The sequence below is a fragment of the Vicugna pacos genome, chromosome 9, assembly GCF_048564905.1.
Source record: "Vicugna pacos chromosome 9, VicPac4, whole genome shotgun sequence".
Taxonomy (NCBI): Eukaryota; Metazoa; Chordata; class Mammalia; order Artiodactyla; family Camelidae; genus Vicugna; species Vicugna pacos.
Window position 1 is genome coordinate 11408005 of NC_132995.1, and position 22612 is coordinate 11430616.

The 22612-nt window shown below is 50.5% G+C and overlaps 1 protein-coding gene across 1 annotated transcript in view; it reads right to left on the minus strand.

Annotated features, from left to right (window-relative positions):
- SPTBN4 (spectrin beta, non-erythrocytic 4) overlaps positions 1 to 22612 on the minus strand; it is a 68868-nt gene that overhangs the window by 13316 nt on the left and 32940 nt on the right. Inside the window, exons 18-25 of the mRNA XM_072967028.1 lie at positions 22319 to 22521; positions 18874 to 18964; positions 15235 to 15381; positions 13691 to 13954; positions 3791 to 4015; positions 2727 to 2816; positions 307 to 585; positions 85 to 215 (exon numbers count right to left, since the gene is read on the minus strand). Coding sequence (XP_072823129.1) covers positions 85 to 215; positions 307 to 585; positions 2727 to 2816; positions 3791 to 4015; positions 13691 to 13954; positions 15235 to 15381; positions 18874 to 18964; positions 22319 to 22521 — 1430 coding nt within the window. The remainder of the gene's footprint in view (positions 1 to 84; positions 216 to 306; positions 586 to 2726; positions 2817 to 3790; positions 4016 to 13690; positions 13955 to 15234; positions 15382 to 18873; positions 18965 to 22318; positions 22522 to 22612) is intronic.

The following is a 22612-nucleotide window of genomic DNA, read 5'->3' on the forward strand; positions in this document are numbered from 1 at the left end:
AACAGGGAAACTCCAGATTCTGCTGGACCATTCCCTAAGAATGGGCCCCGCCCCTGCCTGGCCCGGATCCCCCCGCACGCCCACCTGTCCGGGTGCCCCATCTCCAGTAGCGCCCGGCACTGGCGCGACAGCTGCGCGATGCTTTCCTCGTAGTTCTCCACGCCCTGCTCCAGCTGCAGGTGCTTCTTGAGCAGCTGCAGGGTGCTCTGTTCGTCCTGGGGGCACACGGCGCCCGCGATAAGGCGGCAGCGGCGGGCCCCGGGCTCCAGCGCCCCCAGGCCCCCCGCACCCCCAGCCTGGGCGCACCTTGCCCTTGTCTTCACTCATCATGAGCAGCTCCTGCTCGCCCAGCCACGCCTCCACCTCGGCCACGTCGAAGTAGTACTGCTCCACCTGGAAGGCGGCGTCCAGCACCTGCTGCCGCCGCTCGGCCGCCTCCCGCAGCCCGGCCCAGGCGCTCTGCAGCTGCTCCTGGCCACGGCGCACGGCCTCCGCCTCGGGGCTGCGCAGCGACGCCAGCGCGCCCGCACGCTCCAGCACCTCCTCCAGCCGCGGCCCGTGCGCCTGGATCTCCCGCCGCAGGCCCTGGGGGTGGGAGCCGAGAGGGGAGTTCAGACGTCGCGCGCCCCCGCGACTGGTACCGCCCAGGAGAGAATACAAACAGTCGCAGATCGCCCACCACGTGCCGGGTACCACGTAAGCATTTTGCAGTTCCTCGCTCAGTCATTCTCCTATGTTGCCGTTGGGAAAACATGCACGGAGAGGTGAAGTACGTTGCCCAAGAGCAAGTAGCTATAAGGGGTGACAGGATTTGCACACAGGAGGCCGGATCCAGAGACTGCTCTCAAACAAGATGCCTGCTAATACAAGATACCCGCTCATGGTTGAAACACGGGGCCTGAGAATCAGGCAGCTTAGGAGCAAGTGGGGTGTAGTTTACATACAGTGAAGTGCACAGTTCTTAGGTGTACCGCTCGACACGTATGTTTACACGTTATATATCCGTGTACCTAGATCAAGATACGGAACAAGTTCCATCACCCCAGAAGGTTCTCTCAACAAGCTCTGTACTTGCTGAGTACCTGAGTTAACCTCTCCCATGCCTCCATTTCCCCAACTGGTAAATGGAGATAATAATACAATAGCCAACACTGAGTGCCTGCCAGGCACTTTGCTAAGTAAGGGCTTTGCCAAATATAGTCACTCATCTGATCCTCACTCCAACCCCAGGAGCTAGACATCATTATCATTCTCATTTTACAGATGGGGAGACTGAGGCACAGAGCAGCTGAGGAACTTGCCAAAGGCACATGGCTAGTGGCAGCCTGCTAATATCTACCTTGCTGCGTTGCTGCACCGTAGAGCGCTGAGAACTGTGCCCAGCACGCACTAGGTCATCAGTCAATCTTAGCAGCTATTATTCGTTAAACAGCCCCCGTGTATCCAGAACACTCTCTCACACATGCAGCTGAGCTGCCCCAATTTTAAGCATTAAGTGAATTTGATCAATTTCCTCAACCGTGAAATTGATGGGCCAGTCCTGTTTTTCCCAACACGGCTGACAGCCAGGAGTATTTTCATCAAGACAGAAAAACAAAATTTAAGAAAACGCCCCGCCTCTTAAAGAACTCCATCTAGTGCAGCATGATCACGAACTTTTCAAAATAATTTGTGTGTCCACCTGCCCATCATCCTTCAGTGCTCCATTCTTCCAACTTATATTTTTTTGGTAAGAGAGGTGAATGACAATACTTATCTGGTAGGGTTACTGTGGAAATTAAATTAAATAAGTGGCATAACCCCCCTAGGACAGTACTTGGCACATAATAAGTCTTTAACCAATGTATTACTAATATTATTATTGTTCCTCTTTTATATATGTTACTTTGGGCTTTGGTGAAAGAGTTGGTTTGATCAAGTTTCCTCCACTGAGTGATTGGAGAATCACTGCTCAAGATCAAGAATCTACTCATTAAGATGTGGCAACTAAGGCTCAGAGAGGTGGATAGAGGTCCAGAGATATTAGGGGCTGAAAAGCTCCCCACTGTGCTCAGCCTGAGTCAGCACTCTCACTGTCTCTGTCCTCTCTCCCCACGGGTGTCTGGAGAGCTTGGTTTTTTGTTTTTGTTTTTGTTTTTGTTTTTGTTTTTGTTTTTGTCATTTTCTTTCTCATGGCCAACAGACATTCTCCTTACTTCTAGTCATGAGGTCCTGACTTTCTTTTGGGGAACACCCTTGCCTCCATCTCAGCCCAGATAATTAAGTGAAGGCTGACCCCACCTGCTGGTTCCAAGGTGGGCCCTTAGCCCAGATCAGGCACTTCAGAGCTGTCTAAATCCCTGGCCACCAGGATGAGTTCAGGGTGGACACGTGACTCAAACTGAGCCTAAAAGAGTTACTCCTGGGACTACTGCTGAAATTACTGACAGAGAAAAAATCTCCTCAGTTTTATGAGTGGGATGTAAACTTGAACCTGTCAGAGCTCTTTTACCAGCAGGAGAGAGGAGTTGGCCTGAGAACAAAGGTAACAGGAAAAAAAATTTGGAAATGAGAAATTCAGGACATCTTGGAAGCATCTGGATGGATCTGTATCTGCTGTCCACAGTCTTCTCAATCACAAGAGCCAATAAATTCACTTTTTTGGCTTTAACCAATGATAGAGCTGTTTTTCTATCATTTGTATCCAGATGTGTCCTAACCCACTCTCCGGCCCTGGCTCTGCTCACCTGGTTCTTTTTGATGTGCTGCTGGACAGCTTGCAAACCACTGCCTCGTTCTGTCTGCATGGCCAGTGGCAGCCGCTCCTGGACCCATGCCTGGAGAGGAATCAGGGAGCAGGTCAAGGGAAGGACACAGAGAGCAGGGCCAAGACCCCTGCATCCCCCAACTAAACTGTAAGCCACCTCTACAGCATAAAAGGCCCCTCCTCACCTAAGAGCCTGCTCATGTTTTCAGCCTCCTCTCTGGACGTTTTCTGTCTTGCTCTCTGCACTGGAACCAGGCTCATGCTTACCTCTGGCCTTTGTCTGGGCAGGTCTTGCTTCCTGAATTCCCTTCCCACTCCCTCAGCAGGCTCATTTGTACTCTTCCTCCACGTCTCAGCTCAGACATCCCCTCCTCCAGGAAACCCTCTCTGACTTCAGACCTTGGCCAGTTGCTTCCTCTGGGCTCCCATGGCCTCCCAGCTTCTCCCATCACAGCCCTAATCACCCTGGGTTCTTCTCACTGACTGAGGACAAGTCTGTTTTCCCCTTTGGACTTTGAGTCCTCTATAGGCAGGAACGGGGTCTGCCTTAGTCACCCCTGTGACCCTAGCATCACGTAAGCACAGAGAGGTGCACAGAATGAGCAAATTCTTGAAGGAACGAATGAGCAAACCAGGAGGTGAGTGACTGAGGAAGTGACTGGATGAGTGACAAGTGAGTAAGTGAATAATAAATAAATGAGTGAAGGAGGGAATAAAGGATGAATTGATGAATAAATCAATGACTTCATGAATAAAGCAATGAGTGATTGAAAGTAAATTAAATGTAAAAGAGCGAACGAATGCATAAGTGAATGACTACATGAAAAAATTAAGGCTTGAATAACTGAGTCTATCAGTGTATCAGTGGGTGGGTTTCTCAGCCATTTCCACCCTTGAACCCACCGAGGTCCCACGGCCCCGACCCCATCCCAGTCTCCACCCCCTCTGCCCGCTGGCCCGCCTCTGGCCTCACGCCCCGCCCCCTCCTCGCTCACCTCTCCTCTTACCCAGGCCCCGCCCCAAATCCCCCGCGCGGATCCTCACCAGCTCGTCGTCGAGGTCGTGCGCCACCTGGTGCAGCTCCTTGGAGGCTAGCAGCAGGCGGCGGCGCTCCTGCAGCGGCTCGAGCAGACGCACCAGGCGCTCGCCCACCGCGTTCTGCCGCTCGCCCACCAGCTCCTTGCTCGCCGGCTCCAGCGGCAGAGCGGCTGTCTGCGCCTGCAACTCTCCCACCTCGCGGTACCACTCCTCCACCTGCGACTCCATCGACTGTGGGAACAGGGGCCGGGTTAGCAGGCCCCACCCTCCCTCCCCATCCTGCTGTGGCTCTCCAGTACCTTTATGGTGACAGCCAAAACCCTGGTCGAGGCCCACTGTTCCACTCTCCCCTTGTTCAGTTCCCTCCAAAAGCGCTGCCCTCCTCTCTGTTCCTACAACCCACTGAGCTAGTTCCTGCCTCAGGGACTCTGCCATTGCTGTTCCCTCTGACAGGCATGCTCTTCCCTGTCAATCAGATTTCAGCTCAAATATTACCTTTTCAAAGGGGCTTACCTGACCCCCTTGGACTAAAACGGTCCATTAGTTCATTAATCTCAGAAAAACCCTTCAAGGTTGGTGGTATCTCTGTTTTACAGAGGAGGAAACTGAGGCCCAGAAAAGTTAGGTAATTTGTCCGGAGAGTCAACCTTCCCAAATACCAAAAATAAATACAAAGTACAGTGATTTAAATGGATGATGTGCCATAGGGATAGACAGAAAGTGCAAAAGCAGACCTGAATACACAGGAGAATTCATATAGTTATAGATGCCATTTCCAATCTCCAAGGAAAAGATGGATTATTCAATGAATGGTCACCAGCCAAGTGGCTGACCAATTTAGCTGGATCCCTTCCTTGCTCTTTATGCTGAAAACAATTCCAGATGGATTAAAGACTTGAGCGGAATAAGTAAATCCATAAGGCATACAAAGAAAACCTGGGCAAATAATTTAATACTCTTGGGATGGAGAAAATCTTTCCAAACATATAAACCATAAAGGGAAAGATTTATAAATTTGGCCACATAAAATACTTTGGCATCAACCAAAATTTCTAGCTTTAGTTAAAGGCAAATGACAAACTGGAAAACTATTTAATATGTGTTAGGGCAAGGAACTAGTTTCTTCAACAGTAAAAGAATTCCCTTTTATCCTGCTTCCTTTGTCTCTATGAGACTTAACCACCATCGGATAACTCTGTCTTTACTTGTGAGGTGGTCTTTTTTTTTTTTTTTTTTTGGATTGACCTCCTGCTCCTAGAATTGGAGCTTCATGAGGGCAGAGGCTGTGTCAATCCACCTCTGTATTCCCGAGTGCCTAGAACAGTGTCTGGCATGTAACAGGCCTTCAACTGCGATTCATTCAATGCACAGATGAATGACATCAGCAAAGAGAGGTTGCCCAAAAGAGAAATGGGCCTCTGATGTGAACAGGCAACATAAGAAAAAATAAGCACGTGAAAAGATACCCAGTCTCACTAATCAGCAGGATAATACAGATCAAAACAAAATATCCTTTTCTATTCATCAGATTGGCAAAAATGTAAAAGATGGATAATATCTAGTATTGGCAAAGACACAGGGAGATGGGCACACTCAACCACTGTCAGTGGTGGTGTAAATTAGTAGAGCCTTTCTGGAAGACAGTTTGGCAGGTCCTATCAAAATGCAAAATGTGTCAAAATGCTTTGACCCAGCATTTGCATTTCCACTTCTAGGAATGTATTTAAAGAAACACTGGCACATGTGCACGAAGATGTTTGTCCAAGGATCTCGTAGCAGACTTTATAATGGGAAAAAAATGGACACAACCTTGATGCCCATCCAGGGTGAAATGGTTAAACAAATCCATGTCAGTATGGAATAATACTCAAGACTTACTGATAAGAGGGGGAAAAAACCCAATTTAGAATGTACTTATGGGGGGAGGGTATAGCTCAAGCAGCAGAGGAAATGCTTAGCATGCACGAGGTCCTGGGTTCAATCCCCAGTACCTCCTCCAAATGTAAATGAATAAATAAATCCAATTCCCTCCCCCTCATAAAACAAAAGAAACAATAAATAAATAGATAAGTAAACCTAATTACCTCAAAAAAAGAACATATTCATGAATATATACGTAGTGGATTGCATATGCATAAAACTTCTCTGGAATAAACAAGAAATTAATCACACATGGTACCTATTGGGGCAATGGGAATTTAGTGAATGGGGACAGGGATGAAGGAGAGATTTTTCACATGGGATTTTTATATAGTTTTTGACGTCCTAACCGTAATATTTATTTGTTCAAAAATTTAAAGTAAACATGAAAAACAAAGAACACAAACCCATTGATAATCCATATAGGTACATCCGTTACTGCATAGATAGGGGTCTAGAAGGATGCACGCCAAATAATGATTGAGGTTCCCTTTGGGGTGTGGAATCGAAGGCATGTTGAAGGAAGCCTTTATGTTTTACTGAAGATTTCTAGGTTAGTATCATCTTTTACCAAAAGAACACATTTATGTATTACTTGTGTGATTATAAACAAAGAAAGCTAGAAAAGAAAACAAAATAACAATAATGAAATTAAATGGTAACAGATTACCACAAAAAACTGCAAACGAAAGCTCAAAACTTAAGAACCAAGTCAAGACTTCTGTTGCAAGGTTCTACAGCGCAGAGCTGTTGGTTTTGCCTGCCCAACATCAGCACCTTTCTTCCCAGCACCTGAAACCCCACACTCAGGTCCTGAGCTTCTTGAGGGACTAATAAAACCTAGGGGGGGTCCAAAAGTGGCCCCATGATCCAAATCTGGCCAATCAGAACACTGAAATAACTCTTGCCACCGGGATTGGATCAGGGATGGTCCATGTTACCTAAGCTGGGCCAATGAAAACTCTTCCAGATTCCTGAGGGCTGGTGAAACCCAAGCAAGAATGGCCATGTGACTCAGGCCTGGCCAATGAGAACACTGAATCACCCTGGCCACAAGGATTGGGTACGAGATGGCATGTGACCTAAGATCAGCCAATGAAAACTCTTCCCACTTTTGCTGGAAAAGCGTGTGAGCTCAAAAGAGGTGGTCTTCTTCTCATCAGGTTCCTAAAGCTGGTAGAATATAGGCCTGGGACGCTAAGGACAATTTTGCCACCAAGAGGGAACAGGCTTCCCAACAATGAGGCCAACACTGACGAAAGCAGGGTGCAGAAACAAAGACAGAGATTCCTGAGGGCAGAATCTGAGTAACTGATCCAGCCATGCCCAAAGCTCTTATCCTCTGGATCTTTCAGCTCCATGAGCCAACAATGTCCCCTTTTAGACTAAGCCCTATGAACTGCACCCCAAAGAGTCCCAGCTGACACAGTTCACAATGTGTAGGAGTCATAAACGTGGGTAAAAATCAAACCTTATAACAAGTCAAAACCATGTACGATGAAAAAATTTTAAAGGCACAATTATAAGTGGCAGAAATCAAAGAAAAAGGAAATAGTCATCCCCAAAACTTCTTCACTAAGAAAATCATTGTAGTGATGTATAGAAAAATAAAAATGCACTAGAATTCAGGAAACTTTCAATATAGTCTGTAGTCTGAAATGTTAAAGTTATAAGTTCCAGTTCCCCATGAAATGAAAACCTCTTCAGTAAGTGGCCGTGTGACCTGAGATGAAATAATTCCAGGGACTGACATTTTTCTACTTCTACAAAAATGCTACGTACTTTGAACACTCATTTAATGTGTATCCTTTCCTGCAAACACATGCCAAGGATACAGAAGTACAAAGGTGATTAAACACATCAAAAGATGTTCAGCCTCCTTCAATGTTCAAGAAAATGCAAATGTAAATTAAAAGAACTGCAAAACAGTACCTCTCCCTTCGCAAATTAGCAGAGATGAAAAAGGTTTCTAATGCCTAATAATGGTGACCTTGCGGGCGGATGGCTGGCTGTCATGTGGCAGGTGTGTCCACTGCCTTTTCAGGGGGATACTTGGCAATCTCGGTCAAAAAAGTTTCATGCGTACACCTTTTGGCCCCAATATTTTACTTCGAGGATTACTTTCTGCAGAAATATTTGCACATGGGCATAAACACATATGGACAGGGATGTCTGCTGTGGCATTATTTATACTAGCAGATTGGGAACAGCCCAAAGGTTTCTCAACAGAAGACTGGTGAAAGACAATGTCAAAGCACCCTCTGGAATACCATGCAACCATTTCAAAGGACAGGACATATCCTAGACTTTGTGACTAGGAAGGATGCCTGGGGTGTTTTGTCAAGTGAAAAGTCAAGCTTCAGTCTGGTCTATATGTCGTGTGTCTGTGTGTGGGTATGCACAGAATATTTCTAGAAGGGTAGAGAATACACAGTTGAGAGCAGTTACACCCCTGGGGAGTGGAACTGTCCACGTGGAGGGGGAAGGAAGACTTTACTGTTCACATCATACCCTTCTGTTTGAACTTCTTACCATAACAGCACTGATGAGTAACACATCCTGCTGTTTGCTCTAAGCACTTGGCAAGAATTGATTTAATCCTCACAACATCATATGAGGTCAGGGAAGACGGGGACATTTGTATTGTTCGCAAGTGGAGCCAGCACCTGACTCCACGCCTGGCACAGAGTAAGTCTCCGTCAGTGTGTGTTCACTTTGTTTGCTGGACTGGACACCATGCTATTCTACTTCTCTTAGTATTAAAGATGAACATTAAAAAAAGTAAACTGGCTTTAAACATTAAAACCAAAGGAACCATGAAGTACTCACACAGCCTACATAAAACATGGATGACTCTTGTAAGCACTGTTAAGTGAAGGAAACCAGACACAAAGGACCCTATATGGTATGATTCCATTTATATGAAATGTCCAAAACAGGCAAATCTAGGAGAGGGTATAGCTCAGTGGTAGGGTGCGTGCTTAGCATGCATGAGGTCCTGGGTTCAATCCCCAGGACCTCCATTAAATAAATAAATGAATAAACCTAACTACCTCCCCACCCCTCCCCCTAAAAGAAACAAAATAGGCAAATCCATAGAGTAAAGGAAGTAAATTAGTAGAGGGAGCTGATGGGTACAGGGTTTCTTTCTGGAATTAAATAGTGAGGAGAGTTGCTCAACTTTGCAAATATACTAAAAACCACTGAATTGTTCACTTTAAAATTATGCATTTTAAAGCATAGAATTGTGTCTCTTTTTTTTAAAAAAAAAAAAGGTATTAAAGGTGAAAACCAAAACAAAGAACAGAGGCACCTACTTCCAAAAAAGCCTCAGGCATTTTGCCACATGGTGACTGGCAAGCCCCGACTCCCACATCAACCTGATTCCTACTTGGGTCCACCTGCTGCCTTCCCATATTCCAGTTGTGGAAATTGAGGCTCCGAGAGGATCAGTCTCTGGTCTAAAGTAAAAACTGCCAGCACCAGAATTTGTACCCAGGATCATGTGACCACAAAACCCTAGTGGCCCTCAGTCACTCTGCTGCTCTGTGATCAGGGGTAATGAGGCTCAGAAAGATGGGGTCACCTGCCCTCAGTCACATGGTAATAGAAGGGGCATTCTAACCCTGGACTGTGTAGCTCCTGTCCCTGGGCCATGCTGAGCCAGATGAAGAAAATGTGGGACAAATAATGAGAAGTGGGGGAGAGGGTGTTTCCTTGGCCAGAGAAAGAGCCTCACTTAGGTTGTGGGTAGTAAGGCGTCCCCAGGGACTCAGCCCAGCAGCTGCAGAGCCTCCAGTGCATTTTCCCCTAGCTGGTCCCCTCGGATGGCAGGAGACCAGCTTCCCACTTTCCTCCTGGAGCAGGAGCCGGTGGCTGAGCCAGACCAGCTGGTCAGGCCCCCGAGGACTGGGAAAGCAGGAGCTTGGGACTCCACCATCTGGCCCCTCCGCCAGGAAGGACAGTTGGACAGCAGACCCGAGGGAGGACTCTGGGTCACGTGGCCTAGACCCAGGAGGTGGGGTTCCAGGCAGGCTGCTGCAGGGGCAGGGGACAAGGGGAAGGACAAGAGGAGGACACAGGCATAAGGCGAGATCAAGGGAGAGAGGCAGGGATGGAGAAGTGAAACAGAAAGAGACAAAGAGAAGAGAGTGAGAGAGTCAGAGGAAGAGAAAGAGGCCCAGAGATGGAGATAGAAGGGCAAAGAGAGAGAGACAGAGATGGGAGAGAAAAAACTAAGAGAAACAGAGACCCAGAGGAACTGGGGGAGCAGGATTGGGAGACGGGCCCAGGGTGACACAGAGGGGGACAAATCCCTCACACATCCACACTCCCTCCGACCCAGGGCCCGCACCTCCGGCAGCCCAGCCTGGCCCCTGTGGCCTGAAAGATGGGGCAGCCAGGAAACGCGCCCGTCTGGACTGACCTCTCCCTCCTGCCTACGCCCAGTGTCTGGGATCTCAGGCGGGCCACAAAAGACAGTGGGACCTGGGGAGGACCCCCTCCCAAGTGGCAGCTCGAGAGGCCCCAGCTGGGCTCCATCCGGGGGCCTTGGCCCACTGAGTCACGAGCTCCCTCTGCTGGGGAAAGAGCCCAGGAGTCCTGTGCTGGGGCCTGCCCATTGCTGTGTGACACCGAGCCAGGCTCAAGTCCACCCTGGGCCTCAGTCTCTCCCTTAAACAATGGGGAAACCTCTTGGTCTCCAGGGCTTGGTGGGGCTAAACCCAGTCTATGAAGGGAAGAGCCGACCCTGTACTTGTCTTGGGCAGAAGGCCCCAGATCCTCCCTCTGACATCTAAATGCCAAAAAAGGAGCCAAGGACACCCAGGGTCACCAGTTACCCACCCAAATCCAAATGCAGACACCACAGTGAGATATGCTTCCTTTCCATCAGAAAAATCTAAACAGTCTGACAATACCAAGTGGTGGTGAGTACAGGTGGAAGCAAGAGCTGTCATTTGCTGCTGGGGACAGAGCATTCAGTGGCATCAGGACTCAGGCAATCAATCTGTCACCATCAGGTGAACTGCAGACAGTTCTAACTTTTGGCATTTGTGTTAATGTTTCATGTATCACCCCCTAAACCACTTTTTAAAAGTATATGGATAGGAGGGAATACCAAAATGGAAGACAAACAGAAACAAATGAAACAAACTGTTTCACATCAATAACAATCTGCCAGAGGTGGGAAAATAATAACCCAACTTCTGAACACAGTATAGTGATGATGTACCCTCCGGCTGGAGACAATTAAAAATTTTAAACCTATAAACAGGCATTATCTCTTAGTTAGATTTGTTGGGTCAGCGATTCTGAAACTACTTAATGCAGTCTGTCTTGTAATCTTTACAATGTCCAGATGAAATCACTACTGTTATTCTGCCCATTTTACTGAAGAAGAAACTGAAGCCAAAAAGGAGGAGTCGTTTTAAGTCACCCAGTTGGTATAAGTCACAGAGCTGGGCTTGACCCCAAGCAGCCAGGCTCCAGCATCCATGGCTTTGACTGTGGATGAGGCTCCCACAGTCCTGCTGTCACCGAGTGGCTTAGCATCAGGGTCCTTCCCATCGCACAGAGGAGGCACCTGAGGCTTAGACCAGAGGCAAAGTCATGGGCCTAACATCACACACCTTGCACGTGGCATGCTAAGCCCGCACTCTACCATTGACCTATACCCTCCCCGCCTTGTGAAGACTCTTGATAACGCCCTCCTCAAATCATCCTCGGCGGACAGTGCCTTCTGTTTCCGGCTGGGACCCTGACGGTCACAGATTCCCATTCGTTGGGAATTCACCACATCTCAGTGCACAGCTTCACCTGGGAGGCCCACAAGGATTTCACCCTACTTAAGATGGGCAGACAGAGGCTCAGAGAGGGACTGAACTTGTGCCCTGACTGTGATTTGAACCCAAGTCTGTCTGCCTCCTCTACCCAAGTCTCTGTCACTGGCCCCTAGCTGCTTGTACTGCTTGCTCCCTCATCTGTCTGACTGTCCAGACCACCACTTGTCTCTGCCGACATTCTGGGCGATCCCTTAGAGCAGACTTGGGGCCGAGTCACCCTATGTGACCACTGCCTGCTCAGCCAATGAGGTCTGGACCTCAGATAGTGATTGATTTTTCAGAGGCCAGTGAGAGGGTCATCTTCCCCACTGTGGCCTGAGAGTATCAAGGGAAGAGATGGGATGGGAACTAAATGTGGTCCTGAATGGCCACTTGGTGGCTGTGTGACTTTGGGTGAGCCATGGACCCTCTCTGTACTGTGGTCTCCTCATATATGCAGTGAGGGTAACCATAGCACTTCCCTTGTAGGGCTGCTGGGAAGGAGAGATAGGGTTCAGTGGCCAGCACAGAGCACATATCAGCGGTTCTCAAAGTGCAATCTGGGGACTCCTTGAAATTCCCAGGATTTTTTCCAAGAGGTCTGCAAGGTTTCAACTCTCGTTTTAAAAAAAAAATGTTAATGGTTATTTGCCTTAATCACTCTCACTGTCTCCCAAGTGCATAGTGGGATTTTGCAGGGACCCCATAACGTGCTATTGCAAGAGACTGAATACAGAAGCGGACGTGAGAATCCAGTGCTCTCTTAAGCCAGACGTGAAAGGGAGCTGCAACACTGAAAATGATGCCAATCTTCTGTCTACACTTTTTGTTGGAAAATATAATTATTCTTCATAAAAGAATGCTTCGGGGTTAATATGCGATTGATTTATTATTGTTTTAAAACAAATCAATCACTTAAATATGTCTCGGTTTTCATTTTTAATACAGTTTCAATAGATATAATCCACACAAACAAGCCCTTTGGGGATCTCAACAATTTGTTAGAGGTAAAGGGATCCTGGAGACCAAGGCAGTGGAGAACCACTGGGGTATATAAAGCAGTGACGTCCCTGGCATCCTATTCAGATCTGTTTCTCTCTTTGCTTCTTTGCCCGTCTCCCCCACCAGAATGTGAGCCTCCTGGGAGCCGTGATTTTTTTTGTCAGTTTTGCCCACTGCTGTATTCCCAAAAAGCACCTGGCACATTGGCATAGGCGTTCAATAGAGAATTGCTGTCTAGATAAATGAATAAATACTAATGAATGTCATATACATTTTTATCCCTTGACTTTCCCTCCCTGACCCCCGGACACTACATCAAGTACTTTAGGAGCATAACTATGCAGGAGGTTATCAAAAGGAGCAGGGAAGAGACGAGGGACCTGGATTTAAATGCAGGCTCTGCCACTTGCTACCCTGGGCTGGTAAGTTCACCTCCAAGAGCCTCAGGCCTTATTCCTGGGACGTCCAGGCGGGAGCTGTCACATCCTGGAGGTGAGATGCAACACCTAGATTCGCACCTCCAGTCAGTGCATCAAACAGCCAGATACTGAGCATCAACTGGCTGCCAGGCCAGGAGCAGAGATAAAGCAGATCCTGGATCTGTCCTCTATGAGCCGCTGTTTCATAAGGGAGAAACTGGCTGGCTGTGAGCCCTTGGGCCAGGTGTTCTACCTTCTAACTTCTGTGCCTCAGTTTCCCCACTGGTCAAATGGGGGATGATAGTAGGAGTACCCCTCTCTTAGAGTTGCTGGGAGGAGTAGGTGAGAGCTGGGCACTGAGGCTGGTAGAGGAAGTGCTCTGTGAATGTTATGATTGTTCTGTGCAAAGCCATTGCCCTACTCTGGGCCTTGGTTTCTCTATCCAGGAGCAGGTGTCAGGGTCCCGGGAAATCCTCAGTGTGCTGGTTATCTCCATACTGTTTCTTGGCTCTAAAGCCTTCCTCTCCACTTTGTTCTCAGGCCCTAGGGGTAGTGACTGCTTCCAACAGTGACTACTAGCTGGACTGCCTCAGTATCCCCTTTCTGCTTCCAGCCCATCTAACACCTTTGAAATAAACCCCTATCTTTAATACCCTCTGTTTGTAGTAACTTGAGTGGAGTCTGACCATGACTCAGGCCCCACTGTGGCTAAAAAGCCCCCATCCACATCAGCCCGGCCATACCTGCAGCTTCTTGAGCTGGCTGTTGACAGTGGCCAGGTCCCCACCAGGGTCCACGTCTTGCAGCTGGCTTTCCATGTGAAGGAGCTTCTTGTCCAGTTCAGCGAAGCTTTGCACCAACTGGTCGGCCTTGCTGGCCTCAAAGAGCTGCCTCGCCTTGGCCTGGGTGGTGCTCTCCAGCTCCGCCCAGCACTGCCGGATCTCCCCCAGCTTCTTCCGTACTGAGGGCGCCAGCTCTGGTTTCTCCTGCATCAGTTGCTGGCCCTCCTGCCCCAGACGATGGAAGGCAGGAAATGAGGGGGAGGGAGTAAATGGTGGGGAGGGACAGAGAAATATGGGGGCAACAGAACACAGGGGTAGGGATGTGGAGAGAGAGACAGAGGTGAGGAGTTGGAGACACAGAGAGACAGAGACATGAGGTGTGGATGCAGAGGACACACCAAGGCATGGGGAGAGAGATGAGGAGAGACAGGCAGAGAGACATAAGCAGAGGCATGGCAAGGAGACAGGGAGAGACAGACAGCCATAGAGTGAGGGACCCAGAGACAGGAACAGAGTCAGAAACATGGGAAGAAGGCCATAAGAAAGAGAAGGGGAGAGACAGATTGAGATGGAAGAAAGAGACAGAGAGAAAGGCAGAGAGCACAAACCTTCATTAAAGTCAAAGTTGAGAAGAGTGGCTTTGCCCCTAAAGCTGTCAAATGAAGCCCCCATAACTATGCCACCATTTATGGGCTGTCAGTGGCATTTGAGGGTTTAAGGCCCATCTGGGTATCTCCGTTTGAGTCAGAAGAGTGTGGGGTCGGGGTGGGGGGGCTCTGGGGCTGCAGGTCTTGGGGGCAGTAGGGGGGTTGATGCTTGGCGCAAATATCTGCTCAGGTCCCTCCAAGACTGAAGTCAAGCTAGAGCCACATTAAAAATAACAATACTATAGCAATTCCAGCTCCTAGGTGCCTGGCCTTGTGTTAAGCACTTTATGTGCACAAGAGCCCAGGGAAGTAGTTGTATTTATTATTCTCTTAATTTTAAAGTAGAGCAAACTGAGGCTCAAAGAAGTTAATACAATCCCCCCAAGGCCCCAGAGATGCCAACAGGCATAGATACAATGAGAACCCAAGATTGTAGGAATCCAAAGTTCACTTGAACCCAAGCTTCCCAGGGCTGCTGCAGCCTGTCTACCTGACTTTCCCTTTTAGATACTCCAAATGATGTGGAAGGAAACCTGGTGCAGGAGGTTATAGGAAAGGGTGAAATATTTAACTCTCCAGAAGACATGTTGGCCATTTTACAGATGGGCAAACTGAGGCTCCAAGAGGTTACATGAATTGCTCAAGGCCACATAGCTAAAAGCGGATGTGGAAATGATTTGAAGCAGTTCAGAGGTATGAGAATAGCAGGTTGGCAGTGGAGGGTGAAGGAGGTGAGACGTGGGTTTCCTGGAGGCACCTAGCATGGGCCTGGCAGGTAGGAACTTTGGGTTCCTACAACCTTGGGTTCTCATTGTATCTACACCTGTCAGCATGAGCCTGGGTCTTCTGCATCCTCACCCTCTCGATCTTCTCCAGCCACTCCTTATTCTGAGCTAGCTCGGCCATGAATGCCTGGTGCCGGAGCCATCGCTTATGCAGCTTGTGGCCATCTTCCCGCGTGCTATCCCGCGCCATCAGCATCTTCTCATGGATCCAGCCATCCAGCTGTTCAGGACAAGGGGAGGGGCTTGGCCAATTCCCCCAACCTGGCATAGACCCCCATCCCCACCCACTCTGTGATGTCCCAGGTTCAGGGCCTAGGTTTCTGGGATTTCGGAAGGAGAGCAAGGTAGGATGGAAAGACCTTTGCAAGTGAGGCCTTATGGGGGCATGCTCAAGCCCTTTCCTAAGGGGTGGAGGATGGATGGATGAGCCACTAGAATGCCTCATCCCTTAGTCCCTCTATCCGCAGGACAGCCCTTTTCAACTCCTCATAAGCTTTAAGCCCCAAGGCAGGGTTCCTGGGCCAGTCAGCCCCCTCCTGCCCACAGCCAAATCAACCCTCCAAAACAAGCCCTCCAATTTAGAATTTAGCTGTCTTCCAGTTCAACCATGCTCTCCCACCATGGCAACACTTAGATCCTTTCATTCAGTCTCAGCCACTTCCAATAAAGACCAATTCCAGATCCCTAACCCATTCCCAAATGTATCAAGTGAAGCCCCCATATCTAACCCCAGGCCCCCAATATGGCCAAATGAACCTCTAAAAAAAACCTCTTAACTAACGCCAAGTCTAGTTCCTTCCAAACCATCTCTTCAATCTGCGGTAGACCTATCCCCCACAACCCAGGTCCAGCCTCCCTAATGAGCCCACAGGACTCCCCAAATCCAGCATTGAAGATCCAGCCCAAGACCACAGTTCCCCTAAACCATGACCAGTTCTAGCCCTCAAAGGCGGCCCTCCAAATGCAAGCATCAGGGCTACCCTCTTGCTCCCCAAATGAACCTAGCCTCAAATCTAGCACCAGACTCCCCAGCACGGACTAGGTAGAATCCCCGTCAAGTCAGCCCCCTGTCCCAAACTAAAGTCAGTTCTAGTCCCCCCATTCACCAACAAAACCAGTCATTCAAAATGTAAGTACCAATAGTGGGCCCCTCTCACTACCTTCAGCAGGACCAATCACACTGCTGCTTTCTGAGCCACCATCCCCCTCCCAGTAAGACTTGTCTCCTAAACTGGAACCTCCCCACTCATGACCAAACCTGGCACCTGGGACAGTTTGCTCCTCCCCCTTCTCCTCCCCCCCTCAACCCCAGTCACAAGATCCTCCTTCTCCCTCCTGGAAAAAAAAAAAAACAACACGGACTCTAGCTTGCAGTCATAGCCAAGGACAAATCCCCAGCTGGCCAAACCCGCTCCGTGTCCCCTGAGCATGCGCTCCCCAGGGGGCCAGGACAGCTTCAGACTCCCTCATACACACACACACACCACTAGAGCCAAGTCAAATGCTGAATCCCCCAACGCAATTCACAGGTTCCCAACAAGCCGGGAAGAGTTCGCTAATGGCAGCCACAGCTCACAGGGAAAGCAAAGCCCCTGTAGGAGAGGTACTCCGTCATCAAGGTAAAGCCCCCCAAAAGTGACTGAGCCCCAACACTGAGGGCAAAGCCAGAGTTCCCAATAACCCAGGAAAAAGCCTTCAAAAGTCAGAGCCTCCCAAACCCAGACCAAATCCAAGACCCTTATCGCCCAAGGCAGACCCCCGCAAAAGTGATTCGCCCCCACCATCTAAGGCTGACAGATTCCACAAGAATTAGGAAAGGACGGCTCCAAAGGTTGAGAGTCCCCCAACCCCAGGGCAAATCTCAGATCCCCCATTACCCAGAGGGGGATCTGAGAGAGCCTCCTAGAGAGGTTGAGACCCCCTTAACCTCCAGGGCAAATCCACACTACCACAGGAGTAGCCTTAGAAGTGCCCCCTTTTTCGCCACGGTCCCTTGGGACCTGGCCCCTCAGTCCCGCCCGCAGCAGCACCGCGGACAGCTCCCGGAGTCTGGGCCCCTCCCCAGGGCTGGGGTCCCTGCTCCTGGTCCACCCGCCCTCGCGCCGCCAGCGCCCCTCCCTCCCGCGGCGGGTCGGCGAGCACGCGCCCAAGCCCCCTCCCCCGCCTGCCTCGGCGGGGGCGCGCATCAGCCCCCTCCCCTAGGCGCCCCTGAGACCTGAAGTGTCAGAGGCGTTGGCAGGGCGTCCCTGTGGCGGGCGGGAGGGCTCTTGCCCCTCCACTGCGACGGCGGCGGCAGCGGTGGTGACAGGCTGAGGCTCCGGCGGACGCGCGCCCCCGCCCCCACCCCCGCGCCGCGGCAGCGCGCCCGCCCGCGCGCGCCCCCTGCCTGCCTCCGTGCCCGCCTCCCTGCCGGGCCCTCGATGCGGGTAGAGAAAGAATCACTACCCTCCCTAAAGCATGGCGGAGTTGGGGGTGGGGGGTTGTTGTGGGCCATCTCAGACGATTGCTGCTTGGTCCAGAACAATCTAACGAGAGGCAGAAGGGGTTCCTGGGCCAAATCGAACGGCTAGGGGTAGAGGGAGGCCGGGGCCTGGGCTGCCTCCGCTACGTGAGGGGGCTGGGTGGGGTAGGCACCTGAACCATCTCTATTGGGAAAGGGCTCAGATTTCTGGCTACCTCAGCTATATAGGAAATACTGGAGGGGGTCTGGAACATCTCCTATAAGACTTCAGTCCAGAATAATCTCCAGTGGAAAGGACGGGGACGGGGATTCCTGAACTCACCTCTAGTAGGCTAGAGTCCCAGACCCATCTCTAATGGGCTTGAGTTATTGGGGGTGGGGCGGGGTATGGAAGCCCTTGTCCATTTCATGTGTGGGGAACACAATCTATCATGGGTGTTCACATGGAGGGAATCAAATCATCTTTAATTGGGGGGATTGGGGCCTGGTTCCTGAACCATCTTTGGTTGGGGTAAACTTAAGTACTGTATCATCGTGGAGGGGGTGCTAATGATCCTAGGTCAGGTAACTAGATGAGGCCGGGACCATCTCTGTTTGGGTTAGGAAAATATTTACTGGGTCATCTCTCATAGGGCCATCTCTTATGTGGTCAGGGTCCAGTACAGTTTCTAGGGAATGCAGGGGAAGGAGAGAGAAGCAATGTGTCTCCCGAACCGTCTCTAGTGGAAAAGGGGACCTGGATCACTTCTGATTTGGGGTGATCCTTATAGGTGTGTAGATCATCTCTTAAAAGGGCAGAGCTTGATTTCTAGACACTTAAAGGGCGAAGGCTTGGTCCTGGACCATCTCTGACTGAAGCTGCGCTCTGGGCTGCTGGTACCACCACCCACACCTACCCCCCAGCTCTCGTGTCTCGGGTCCTTCCCCACAGCAGGGCGCTTCTCACGAATCTCCTGAGGGAAAGGTGAGATCACCGCGCGTCCCCGCGGGACCCGTAGGAGTGGACGGGCTCCGTTGCCAGGGGCGACCAAGGTCCCTCCCTCCTTCCCCGCTGCCCGTGTGGGCGGAGGAGAGAGACTTGAGGGGCATGCGCACTAAGGCCAGGATCCGCGCGCCTCCTGGCGGCACGAAGTGAACATCGCTCCGCGACCCACTTAGACGGGGCGTCCCCGCCCCCACCGCGCCTCTGTCTTGGAGCACTTCCCTCCCTAGGAAAGAAGTCCCTGTGCTCAGCACAGCTGGAATTCCTACCTCGTGGCAGTCCCGGAGGAAGTGCTGCAGCCCAAGTTGGTCGTGTAGCTTCTGCATCCATTGCTGGGCCCGTAGCTGGTTTTCTTGGCTCCTGGGGATGGGGAGATAGGAGTTGGGGGGAAGCCTGGGTATGGGGGCACTGGCAGTAGGGCTGTGGGGGCATCGGGCTTGGCAGGACTAGGAATCTGGGGCATATGTACCAGCGAGGAAGAGGGGAAAGCAAGGTGGGGATGGGAGGAGAGACAAAGAAACATCAGTAGGGGCAGAGCCAGGGACAGAGCTGGGAGAGGGAGACTGGGGGAGGTGGGGAGAGGGAAAGAGAGGGAGAGGAAGAGGGAGGGAGAGAGAGGGAGAGAGAATGGGAGAGAGAGGAATAGAGACAGACAGATATCTGGAAAGAAAGAAATACACTTAGACACAGAGTAACAAAGGGACACAATCCTAGAGACAGAGATAACAGAAACACCTAGAGAGTAAGAGAGGTCAAGAAGGAGAGACAGATAGATTCAGAGAGGTAGAGAGATGCAAAGGCCTAGAGAGAGAAACAGAAACACACAGACACAAGGCCAGAGACAGAGAAACAGAGACCTCCAGAGGGAGAGATTTGGAGAGACAGATGAAGAGAGAGAGACTCAGGGATAGAGAGAACAGGAGAAGACAGGAAAGAAATGAAGCGTGGGTAGTGCCAGAGAGAGAGCAGAAGTCAAGGAGAGAAGGAAGCAGAGGAAGGGAAAGTGACAGAGAGAGTCAGGGGAGGGACAGCCTAGAAAGGGACAGGCAGAGCAGTGGCAAGATGCCACCAGTAAAAGACACTGCCAGACAGACAGAAGGCCGTGACAGAGCTGGAGAGAGGGATGAGAGGAGGGTGTGGTTAGATGGGGCTGGAGCCACTGGGAGGCAAGAAGGGGCAGGCCCTTGGCCTAAGTGAACTGGCCAGGCTGGACTCAGGCCCTGCCACCCCAGAGCCAGCCGGCACTGCAGCCCCAGGCAGCCTGGCCTCCTGCCCACAGTGCAGGGCAAAGTGCCCAAGAGGCCTGTTGGAGAGGGCTGGGGGGCATCCCACTTTGCTGTGCCTTGAACAAGCAACTCTCACCTCAGGGCCTTGGTGTGGGCTGTTTCCTCTGCCTGGAATGCTCTTCCCCTCAAAGTGTACTCAAATGTCACCTTCTTAGCGAGACCCCCTCTTGACCACCCCCCAACACTTTCTGGCTTTCTTTCCTTCTTTAATTTTCTCCTTTGCACTTAAAACTGTCTAACACCTGTATATGTTACATATTTATCTCATCTGTCTCCCCCACTAGGATGTCATTCTGTGAGGACATGAACTTTTGTTGGTTTTGTTCACAGCTGTATCTCCAATGCCTAGAATAAAGGTCTGGCACACAGTAGGTGCTCAATACATAGCTGATGAATGAAAGAAAGCAAGAGAGATAGAGAGGCAGAGAGAAAGAGGGCAGAAACCAAGGTAATGTGTCTGACGAAGAGAGAGAGAGAGATGTAGAAAAAAAGACAGAGGATGCAGATGGAGGTAGAAGAAGCAGAGAGAAAGGCAGAAGGAAATAGACATATACAGATGTCCGGAGAGATGGAGGCAAAGGGAGCAAGTCACAGAGAGAACCAAGAGCAGAGCTGAATGGAGGAACAGGAAGGACCAGAGACAAGCAAGATATGGACTCCCTCCTGCCCAGACTCTGCTCAGGAACCAGGAAATAGGAAATGCCTCTGAAATTGAACTGAACTCAGTCCCTCCAGGCCTTCACCAGCCAACTTGTCAAGCATCAGTCCTAGGGATGAGGAAGATCCCTCATATCTGGGAGAGTGAGAAAACAGCTGTGACCTCCGGCAAGTCTGTTCCCTTCTCTGAGCCTCATGTACCAAATGCAGACCAAGAGAGCCCCTTGCAGGCAGGGCTGGGCCAAGGTCCAGGGGAGGTGAGGCACATGGAGAGAGAAGTCACTTGCCCTGAATCTCACAGGTTGAGAGGCAGAGGTGGGACTAGGACTTGACCCTGTCTGACCCCAGGGCTCCCACAGGCCCCTGCATCTCTCACTCCAGGCCCTGCCCAAGCTGCTGGTGCTTCCTTTCTCCCAGCCCTGACCATTCTGAGTCACCCTTGTTAGAGAGCCTGCGAGCTCTCTGAGCATCGCCCCACCAAGGCTGGAACACAGCATGGACTCAGTACGTGTTTAATTGGCCGAAGAATCAATGTATAAAACTAATGCAACACTGTAAATCAATGCTACTTCAATTTAAAAAATCAATGAATAAACAATAGAATTAAAGGAGCAATTAATGACCGCAAAGGAATGAAGGTGTGACTCAGAGGGAACAGCCCTCCAGGCCCCTCCTCCTCCTCATGCAGCAGAGCTCGGCATAGAGCAAAGACTCGAGAAATGTGGGATAAGGGAAGGAAGGGACCAGGCCTGGAGCTGGGGGCACTAGATCATGCATTTGCATCCTCAGGATGGGAAGCCCCATAAAGGCTTTGTTTAGAGTGAACTCCAACCTTGTCCCAGACAAATTTAGGGGAAAGGGACACCTGAGCCCTAAATAGAGGCAGAGCTGGGGTCCCTGGGCTCTGGCTGGTGGTGGAGGGACTGATTTCCATCAGGAGATGGAAGACAGAAGGAGGGGAAGTGGGCTCTCTTCCTGCCTCACTCATGCCAGAGAGGAGAAAGCTGAGGTCACCAGGAGAGGTACAAACAGTGACAATGACAGAAAGAAGTAGGCCTAAAGAAAACCCTGTAAAGGACTCTGTTTGAGGCCGGATTTTTTTTTGAGGGGTGGGGGCTGTTGCTGTTTTGTACAGGGCCTAGAATCATGCCTGGCACACAGTGGACACTTAGTAAATGCCTTTGCTTGATTAGTGCAAGGACAGACAGGAGACAGGGCAGAGGTGAGAGACAGATGGTGACGGAATCAGAGAAGGATAATGTGCCAAAGAAGCATGAAAGAGACACACAAACACACACACTCTGGGTGCTTCCTAGAGAGCTGTGTGGTTGCGGCCCGCAGGGAAGTTCTTTCCCCACATCTGACAACCAGCATGGCTGGGGACACCGTCCCATCTGGAAAGCTGGAACAGAAGCTGTGTATGGCCTTTAGCTGCCAGATCTGGGGACCAGAGCAGCAGGGCAGATGCTGGGGCATCTAGGAAAAGATGTTAACATTTTAACAACCAGTCCAGCTATCTCAGGCTGAGGGTAAGCTTTAGGGAGGAAACTTTTCATTGTGTATTCTTCTGCAGCTTTTGGGTTATCAACCACTAGTTACTTTTTCACAGAACATCAATTTAAATCTAATCTAAAATAATGTGGAATTTGGTAGAAATCAGAGAGGGGCAGAGAAGCAGAAATGTGATGGCAAGAAAGGGAGTTCCGGCCTCCTCACCCCTCCCCTGTGCCCAGATCCCACTCCCTGCACCCCTGGGATCTGAGGGACCTACTTCTCCAGCAGCCGAGCCACGGCCTCCTGGGCCTGCTCCCCGTAGGCGTTGCCCTGCCTCAGCAAGCTCTCGGCAGCCTGCACAGCCACCTGCATCTTCTGCTGGTTCAGCTCCATCGTGGTGAGAAAATCCCGGTGCCGTTTCAATGCCTCCTCCACCGACTCCACAGTGCCGGGCAGCTCCAGACCCGACAGTGCCATCTCCTGGGAACGGGAGAGGGGTGATGCTCAGGTCAGCCCTGCTCCATTCCAGGGCCTGGGAGAGGCTGCCGACCATTTTGTTTTACCCTAGTCT